General features: G+C 39.1%; 2 protein-coding genes across 2 annotated transcripts; both read right to left on the bottom strand.

Annotated features, from left to right (window-relative positions):
- Positions 1-1,011: 1,011 nt before the first annotated feature.
- Positions 1,012-3,146, bottom strand: LOC148931736 (bifunctional bis(5'-adenosyl)-triphosphatase/adenylylsulfatase FHIT-like). Its single transcript, XM_048109112.2, has 5 exons — positions 2,899-3,146; positions 2,669-2,779; positions 1,712-1,858; positions 1,418-1,516; positions 1,012-1,342 (listed from the first exon to the last, which is right to left on the bottom strand). Exons 2-5 carry the CDS (start codon positions 2,777-2,779, stop codon positions 1,226-1,228), a joined length of 474 nt encoding a protein of 157 aa, XP_047965069.1. The 5' UTR covers positions 2,899-3,146; the 3' UTR covers positions 1,012-1,225.
- An 870-nt stretch (positions 3,147-4,016) lies between these two features.
- LOC125209499 (bifunctional bis(5'-adenosyl)-triphosphatase/adenylylsulfatase FHIT-like) lies at positions 4,017-6,077 on the bottom strand. The gene is made up of 5 exons (XM_048109100.2): positions 5,843-6,077; positions 5,613-5,723; positions 4,704-4,850; positions 4,418-4,516; positions 4,017-4,344 (listed from the first exon to the last, which is right to left on the bottom strand). The coding sequence occupies exons 1-5, from the start codon at positions 5,984-5,986 to the stop codon at positions 4,228-4,230; spliced, it is 618 nt and encodes a 205-aa protein (XP_047965057.1). The 5' UTR covers positions 5,987-6,077; the 3' UTR covers positions 4,017-4,227.
- Positions 6,078-10,120: the final 4,043 nt, after the last annotated feature.

Here is a 10,120-nt window from a genome sequence, read left to right as displayed (position 1 = left end):
CTATTATCAAAATCCGTCATTTTTAAATGAGCAAAAGACGATGTTTTGAAATGAGACCAAATTTCATGATTAAAATTATTGTTAACCCTCTTGCATTGTGTCTCGACTTCTAACTTCGAACCCAAAACTTTACAATCCTCGGATTGTTCGATTTTTCGCATTTATTTTGATGAACGTCTTGCTATATTTTATTCTTTTTGGACATTCTTGTAAGAAATTTATGAACTACAAAATGAGTTTAATACTCCCCCGTCCCAAGTTACTTGAGTTCTTCTTTCTCTTACTTTATTCTCTTTTCTACTTTATTTAACTCACTAAACACAACTTTCTTAAATCTCATACCGAAAGAAACGCCTCAAGTAACATGGGACGGAAGGAGTAGTATAAAAGAAGCCATTTATGGTGAAAGATTTATATTTATAGTAGTACTACTTGCTAATTGTCTAACCCATTGGAATTAATTAAAATAAAATAATTGTAATAAATGAGTATTCATCGTAGTTAGGTAAGCATTTATAATAAACAGTAAAAGAACAAAATCAATGATGTAATAATTGTACTTACTTGTCCAAGGAGGAAGGAACAAAATCTACTCTTGATTCATTGATGTACAATGTAAAAGAGAATATCAAATCTTAGTCATATTGTAAAGAAAGAAATTACTTGAATTTTGTTGGATAGCTTATACGCATTAAATGTCCTCACCCCAATAAAAAAAAGTTCTGTTTACAAATAGCCAAAATCTTTAAAATGATACTCATGAAATAATAGTATTCACAGGTAAAAATAAGGAATATGCAATTTTTAAGAGAGACACGTGTATATGAATGATGCTAGAATATGCAATTTTTAAGAGAGACATGTATAGAATGATGCTTTTCTCTATACTTAAAAGAGGATCAATAGTAGTCCCGTTTACCCTTGTGACTCGAACCCAGATGTATTGGATGAAGAGGAACCGTCTTACCGTCTAAGTTGTGCATTTTTTCAAAGCTAAACAAGACTAAAACATATCAAATTAATTTCCCTAAAAAATCACCAGCTGACAATAACAAGTCGTTTACAAGGCAATAGCGCACCTGTTTGGATTGCTTAAATCTTAGGTTTATTAATAAAAAGTCGATATGAAAATGTTCGACACAAGGTTAGGTCAGCCAAACCGGCTACAGAACAATACAGGCAGGTAATGATGGTTTCCTCACCTGAAGAGGATATCAAGTGGTTCCTATATGAATAGTTTTCGGTATTGATCCGCCTCTTCAGCCATCTCTTCCATGCTTCTGTCCTTCCTTTCCTTGTCGGGATCAAACTTCTCTTTCAGCGCCTTCTCCTTCGCATCAATCTGTTAAAGGGAGGGGCATTAGTGGTGGGAGGAAAATTCATGATTGGGTGAAGGTAAGAGAGCTATTTGTCTTACAGCATCATAGATCTCGCCGTTCTTCTCAAAATCACCAACTTTCCGTGGAATTATGTGGATGTGGACGTGAGGAACGGTCTGTCCAGCCTGAGGCCCGTCCTAAGGGTAAATACGAAAAATCCAGATATCACTGTCAGAATATTTAGATCTTCCTCAAAGTTAGATTACAAGAGGAGTTTTATTCAACAGCTAAAGTGGAAACCTTCTCGACTAAGAAAAAGGATCACTAAGCATTTTAGGGAGGAGAACGATTATTGATTCCTTCTCAGTGTTCTCACTCATAATTGGTCTTACTTGGATATTGACTGTCAGTGAAGATGCCTTATGGTAGGACTCAATCTGGCGCCCAATCTTCTGTGCCGTGAGCCATAGGTCACTCGTCTCATCAGCAGTTAGATCAACGAAGCGCTTGACATCACGTCTTGGGCAGACAAGAACGTGTATGTTGCGTCAAGCCAACAGATTAAGATAAATATGAATATGGCAAAGCACTACTTGCTTCACTAATACATACATATATATAGTCTTCTGTTGCTCATCTCGATTAACCATGTATACACTTTCAAGGGCATAAAATTCATGATAACAAAGGCATACATTCTCAAGAAGTCAAGAAGCCAAGAAAACCTACCAAAATTTAGCAGTGAAGAAGTTAGAACTGATACGTGATATGTTTGTGCCGTTTCTTCTAATGAATTTTAATCACTGAGGTTAACATGCAAAACGCGATCACCAAAAAAATTGAGGTGAAGACGCCCTATAAATACACATATGGTTTAAAAGGATATGACCTGCAAACAGAAATTAAAACAAAATACAGTGAACAAGACAGAAATGCAGAAGATCTAAAGCTGCTACAAAAATGGAGAAAAAAAAAGCAATATTTTACGAAAAATAGAAAACATTCACATCTCTTCCAGTTTTCTCTGTTCAGCTATACTCATCAAAGTTCAAACACTGGTGAGAAACATATTAGTTGGCATCAACATTCAACAATTGCAGATACACCGTTCAGCTCAGCATAAGGCATAAGCAAATGAAATTCAAATCAGTGATCAGAAATTTGAGCTCCAAATCAGAACGTAACATCATAATCCAGAAACAACAGCGCGGCAATTCATCAAACACATAAGAGACAAGAGATATACAAAGATATACCCTAAGCACATTTGTTTTTTACTTACAATTTTTTTTCCCGCAGAAATGTTTGATCACATAGCAAAAACATCCGAAATTGGATTGGAAATGCATACCGGGAACAAGAGGGCGCAAATTGACCATCGCGTACGAGAATTGAGTAGAGTAGAACACTCCTCTGGGGTCGATTTTGTATGGACCAAATGTGAAACTCTCAGTTTCCATCTGCGATCTCTCAGTTGAAAAACAAATCAGTGAAAATACAGTATTGAGCACGAAAAACCACGCATCACTACGTAATTAGGGCGTAATTGAATAGAATTGGGCATCGATAGTACTCTTGCCTTGTGATGGCAGAGAGTGAAGGAGGGAAACAGCGGGAGCGGCGGCGAGTATCGGGGGAGGAACTGGCCAAGCGTGGAGGGGCGTAGGTAGAGAAACGCGATCGGAAAACGACGGGAAGTAATGAGAGGCGAAACCTTAAACAACAGCTGCGCAGCTCTCCGTAGAAAATGCTGCCGTGGAGTTCGTTTTATACTCACACTCACACAGTCACACAAGCGTTGACATTATGTCGCGCGCAATAATTTGTACACCTTCTATCATCATTTTTCTGATTTATAGATCATCTACAAAATTTTAACTATAATCATAAGTATTACTATCTCAACTTAAAATTGAAAATTCATACTATAAACTTTGAATGTATTTCTTTTTTTATTAATATATCTCCGTACTTGAAAAAAAATAATACTCCATAAAACTTATTCAAATTCAAAGTGGTTGATCATTTATAAAAGGTCACAGATTCAAAACCATCATGATGCGGCCTTTAAAATTTATGTGTATTTGCCAATTAAAAAAAAAATAGAAGCTGTATGGCCGTCCTCCATAGTGGAGGTAACCAAAACACTACACCTCCACAGCTGTTGGAGCCCATTTTCAAACTGTCACTAGTTTTACTATCGCAATAACTTGTCTCATCCATGGACCATTCATTCGACAATGCTAGAACAAAAAAAATTGACCTGTGTCTCAACTATATTCTGAAATAATCCAGTCACGATCCTCCAAATTCTAGATTCCCCCCCCCCCCCCCCCCACCCCCCGCCACCCTTCCCCATTAGATTTGCGGGATGTTGCCATTTCACGAGGTGGGTTTAAGGTCGCCATGAACTTTGATTTTTGTTTTGTCATAAAATGAACATTTGTGTTGGTACAAACCAAAAAGAAAATGAAATCATTCGTTCTGGAATAAAAGAAGTGGAAGTTGAGATGTGGTTTTCTAGAGACACGTGTCTATGGACATTTGTGTTAGTAAAGCTATATGAGGAGACCGAAACAGAGATGTATCTAATTAATTTCCCTAAAAATCAGCAATCAATTTCTTGTTTTATGGGTCCAGATTTCACTACATTTAGCAACCAAATATTGAGAAAAAACAATAATGTAACTTACTAAATGAAAAGAAAACAGTATACATAGCAAATGATGATTTTAGTCATTAACAAGGCAAGAGCACACCTGTTTATATTGAACCGTACATCTATTAATAAAGAGTCGAAAAATGAAAATGTTCAACACAAGGTTAGGTTAGCCAAACCGGTTACAGAACAGAACAATACGTGCATGTAATGATGGTTTCCTCGCCTGAAGAAGATATCAAGTGGTTCCTATATGAATAGTTTTCTGTATTGATCCGCCTCTTCAGCCATCTCTTCCATGCTTCTGTCCTTCCTTTCCTTGTCGAGATCAAGCTTCTCTTTCAGTTCCTTCTCCTTCGCGTCGATCTGTTCAAGGGAAGGATTAGTGGTGGGAGGAAAATTCATGATTGGTTGAAGGTAAGGTAGCTATTTGTCTTACAGCATCGTAGATCTCATCGTTCTTCTCAAAATCCCCACCTTTCCGTGGAAGTATGTGGATGTGGACATGAGGAACGGTCTGTCCAGCCTGAGGCCCGTCCTAAGGGGAAAGACGAAATAACCAGATATCACTGTCAGAATGTTCCTCAAAGCTATATTATAAGAGGAGTTTTAGTCTACAGCTAAAGGCGGAAACAAACAATCTCATTCTCAACTAAGAAAAGGATCACTGAGTGTGTTAAGGAGGAAATCGATTAAGGTTCCTTCTCACTCATAATTGATCTTACTTGGATCGCGAGTGTCAATGAAGATGCCTTATGGTAGGACTCAAGCTGGCGCCCAATCTTCTGTGCCGTGAGCCATAGATCACTCGTCTCATCACCAGTGAGATCAATGAAGCGCTTAACATCACGTCTTGGGCAGACAAGCACATGTATGTTGTGTCAAGTCAAACATTTACAGGAAATAGAATATGGCAAGGCACTACTTCACTAATCACTATACATAAATAGTATGTTCTTCTCTTTCTCATGATGATTAACCATTGTGTAGAAAGTCAAGCAAAGCAGAGGGCATAAATTTCATGATAACAAAAGCAACCCTTTCAAGGCCAAGAAATATACCAAAATTTAGAAATCAAGAAGCTAGAATGAGTTCAAGGATGTTCGTGTCATTCCTCCTAATGCATCTTAATCACTACGGTTAATATGCAAAACATGATCACCAGAAAATTATACGGTGAAGACTCCCCTATAAATACGTACAGATGAAAGGATATGACCTGCAGCAGAAATAAAAACAAAATACAGTCAATGAGATAGATATGCAGAAGATCAAAGGTGCTACGAAAATGGTGAAGTAAATCAATATTTTTTTCGAAACGATAACGCATTCATGTGTCTTCCAATTTTCTTTGTTTAGCTATACTCATCAAACAATCGTGTGATACAGATGAGTTGGCATCAACAATTTGTAGGTACAACATTCAGCTCAGCATAAGCAAATGAAATTTAAATCGGTAATTAGAAATTTGAGCTCAAAATCGAAACGGCATCATAATCCAGGAACAGCTAGGCAATTCATCAAACACATCAGAGACAATAGATTTCAAAAGATATGCCCTAAACACATTAATTCGTGCAGAAATATCAAATATTCACATAGCAAAAACATCAGAAATTGGATTGGAAACGCATACCGGGAAGAAGTGGGCGCAAATTGACCATAGCATACGAGAGTTGAGTAGAGTAGAAGACTTCTTTGGGGTCGATTTTGTATGGACCAAATGTGAAACTCTCAGATTCCATCTGCGATCTCTCAGTTGAAAAAACAAATCAATGAAAACACACTCATACAGCACGAAAAATCTCGTCTGGCTACGTAATTAGGGCGTAATTTAATAGAATTGGGCATCGATTGTACTTGCCGTGTGAGCGCTGCGAGTGAAGGAGGAAAACGGCGGGAGCGACGGCGAGTGTTGGCGGAGGAACAGGCCGCGGGAGGTGGGGCGTAGGTAGAGAAACGCGGTCGGAAAATGACGGAAAGTAAGGAATGGCGACGCGTTTAACATCAGCGGGGCAGCTCTGCACAGAATTAGCGGCGGCGCGTGGGGTTCACTTTATACTCTCAGAAGTGTTGAAAATGTAATCAAGTCGCGTGCATCAATTTGTGAAATAATAATAATATGCACTTAAATTTAAAATTTGATTAAATTAAATCAAATTTAAACAAATAATGTTATTATTAATTATATTATTTTATAGCAATAAAAAATTTTGATATGAAAAATTTATAACATTGTCTATTATTCGAATAAAAAACTGACTAGATGTTATGAGTGTAATTTTGTCCGTTTTGTTCACATCTTAGATCTAAGATTTTATCACTTTTCATAAAGGAGCTGAAGGAATTTTATTTTTTTTTGGATTTTTGTAAAAAGAAATTTGATTTTCTTACCTATTTTATCACTATATTTATTCATTTTTCTACTTTTTCCAAGTATAGGATAAGAGTATCTCCAATTGCGGCTAGCGGACCGGCTAGCCACTCTGCGAGCGCTCGCCGGTCCGCTAGCCGATCATTAGGACCGACTAGCGACAAATCGGCGTGCGAATCGGCTAGTGCTCGCCGATTCGCGGGCGCTAGCCGATTCTTTAGCTGATCCGTTGGCCGCCATTGTGGGCTCCCGATCGGCTAGCGATCGGCGAGCGGTAATTTTCTTTTATTTTTTATTTTTGATTTTCGAAACTCTATATATACGCAATTTTAACGTCATTTTCATTCGCACCACTTGTGTTAACAAGTATTTCTCTCTCTCTTAATTTCTGTACAAGAGCAATATCGCTAAATGGAGAACAACAACGACTCCACTCCAGCTACTATAGTGACGTATGGGCCGCAAACTCCCACGGTACCCATGGGAAGTGGATGGAACCCGATGGCTGGGTCCTACAATATGTACCCTTGGCCACAGATGATGCCGAGGATGGCAGTCGGGGGTAGTAGTATGCCGGTGTGGCAGGGCGGGTAGGGGAAGCCGAGGGGGATGTCGGGGATGCAAGGGGTACCAATAATGCAGGGGCGGCAGCTGGGGATGATGGTGATGCAGCCCGGGATTCAGGGGATGCGGGGGGTGCAGCCGGTGGTGCAGCCGGGGGGGACAATGTCTATCGCCCAAGTCTTGACTTTTTTACTGCGTCTTCCCACACATCGACCCCAATGGAGACTCAATTCACTGGAGATGACACTTTCTCCCTAGAGGAGTTGTTGGAACAAGTCAATCGATACGACGACACTCCCATTCAGACAGGGTGAGTAGGTCGGGGTCGGGGTCGGGGTGCACGAGAACGTCGGGCTGATGATGACAATGTACGGAGAAAATGGTCGGCGAGTCGTCGCAGCCGGCTGATGACGACAATGTACGGAGGAAGTGGACGGATGACGAGAACGTCGGGCTGTCCAAGACTTGGGTGACTGTTTGCGATGATCCTCTCCAGTCGAACAATCAGAGGATCGTCAACTTGTGGGCTAAGATTGCAGCAGCCTATAAGACACATTGCCCGCACGGTAAGACACACAGCGGGGAGGAGTGTCGGAAGCAGTGGGAGCGAATCAGGGCTGCGATCTCCCGATTTGCAGGGTTGTACGCCAACAACCTCCGCATGAAGACCAGCGGCAAAACTGAAGACGATGTCAGGAGGATGGCGGAGGCCCAGTTCTCCTTGAAGAATGTTTATAAGGAGTTCACCTTCTGGAACTGCTATATGTTGCTGATGGATTCTGAGAAGTTTCGAGCGGGTGTCGATGCTGGCTGGCCGAAGAAGCAGCGGCTGAACTATGCCGGTGACTACAGCAGCAGCGGTGGTTCCCACGAGCTCCCCGACGATGCTCGGGAGTTCCCGTCCCCTCCATCGTTTACTCGCCGCACCCGTCCGGTTGGTCTAAGGACGGCGCAACGGGCCCGTTCTAGGGGAGTCGCCCATGGTTCCCAGGAGGTCCAATCGGCATCCCCCCATATTGGCAAGTCGACAGTCGAGCTCGCCGAACTCGCGTGTCAACAAACGACGATGAACATGTGGAAAATCGTCAATCAATGGAAGGCGGCAGAGGACCCTGTGGAGAAGGGATTTCTTATGAGATCCTTCAGAATATGCAGGCCGATTTGGCCCGCACACGTAGGGCCAGGGGAGACGAGGGGGACTCAGCTGCGCCAGATTTGGGGATCCCGGGTAGCGGCGACGAGGAGTGAGCCGGGGATCGTGTGTTGAAGCAAGATGGTATTTTTTTAAAAAAAATTATGTATTTTTTTGTACTTTTTTTAATTTATAAATAAAATTATCGCATTTTCCCGTATCTGTGTCGTAAATTTAATTCCGTATTTTGCGTGATTGTAATTTATTTGTTTTTTTATAATGTTGATGGCCTATGACTAGGCTATTGCTTGTCCAATTTCTTGCGCTGATGATGTGGCAGGAGGAGTTTCTTGTCCTGATGATATGTTAGGAGGAGTTTTTGGCTAGGCTATGACTGGCCTAAAACCATTGGAGATGCTCTAACTCCAATGGATTGTGGGTTTTTTCTACCAATTGGGACTCGCTCTTAACCACTCCCGTGGGTATGGTCTACAAGGTTCATAACTACTCCTCTTTGAACTTGACTTAAAATAATCTTATATATAAATTTAGAAGGTAGTGTCTGAAGGAACTGGCAGCGGAAGCGCATTCGAGTTTCAAAATTTAATAATTAATCGAACAAATAAATCATATAATAATCAGATCTATTTAGCAGATTATTTAGACAAAATCTATTCGCGTAATTCTCACATGTATCATGCTCATAACTTGAATTAATCATGTTTTAAGTATATTGAAACCTAAAACATGCTTTTCTACGGAGCAGAAATAATACCTTATTAATTCTCCAAAGAATTGACGATGGCTAGTGACTTCTCCACGTGACGCTTTGAATACTAGACGACGTATCTTCTATCTGGTTCCCGAACTGTACTCCAATATCAGTGTGAGCTGATCTCACCGGAATACTAGGATTTAAATATAGAAGACAGAAATTCTACTCTACGGAGGAGAGGAAAAATCGTCCAACTCCTAAAGGGAAGGGGGGATGAAATTTTGAGTAAAATAATTGTGTTATTTCTGTCTCCTTTATTCTCCTATTTATATTAAGTTCTTTTTAGGCTCAGACATGGATCTATGGAAGGTTTTGGATATTATCGCATTTTCCCGTATCTGTGTCGTAAATTTTTCTTCTAAATGGATCCTCTTAATCTGACCTTTCTAGTAAGACTCTATATCTAGAAAAATCTCATTTGGAATTGTGGTAGAGAAGATTATCTTTTGGTCACTTTCACCATCTAATGAGATAATTTCACTCACCTAGAATGATAAGAAACATAGTGTAAAGTTTTTACAAGAAAAAAATTGGTAAGCAAATGGATGTTGGATTGCATTTGCCTTGTCTGATTCTGCTTTCTTCTTCCACTAAAAATTTCACTCACCTAAAATGAAAGAAACATAGTGTAACCATAAGTGTGTCATAATCAAAAGAAAAGCCAGATACTATAATATAAATATATATTAAAAGACACCGGATTTAAAATCCTCAACTACAATACATACATTAACATAATAATAACAAGAAATGTTCAAACTGGTGAAAAAATAGATATTAGTGGTGAATTTAGGATAACAAATCAATAGACTAAAGAAAAAAGGAAATCTTTAAAACAAACTTTAATAATAGACAAATATAAAAACAATATCATGACTTCATGTTAAAACAATATGAAGAGTATTGGAAAAAACGGAGGGAGTGAAAAACGTGATGAAAAAAAAAAGAAATGTGTGGGTGGATTATAAGTTACCAAATGTCATACTATATTTATAGTTCAAAATATGATAACTCTTTGAAACCTTTCACTTTTTTCACTTATTATTAAAAAAATTTAAAACCTTTTAATTTCTCAAAAATTAAACCTAAGCGTTACATAAACGTTATCAAATTTTGGAAAATGAATGACAACAATTTCTGCCATTGTATTTCTGTTAAATGAGTAATGCATGCATTAATGCATAATCAAGTTGGAAATTCAATTATTTATAACGAATGTATAATAAATTTGGAAAATGAAATGGAAGGCCATTGAAGCAATAATCTCATAATTTACTTTACAACTTTTCGATTAATC

Source organism: Salvia hispanica, chromosome 2 (genome assembly GCF_029641045.1).
Source record: "Salvia hispanica isolate PSC_SH4W2 chromosome 2, Shi_PSC_v1, whole genome shotgun sequence".
Lineage (NCBI taxonomy): Eukaryota > Viridiplantae > Streptophyta > Magnoliopsida > Lamiales > Lamiaceae > Salvia > Salvia hispanica.
The sequence above is the reverse complement of the archived record's forward strand: the minus strand, read 5'-3'. Positions and strand labels throughout refer to the sequence as shown.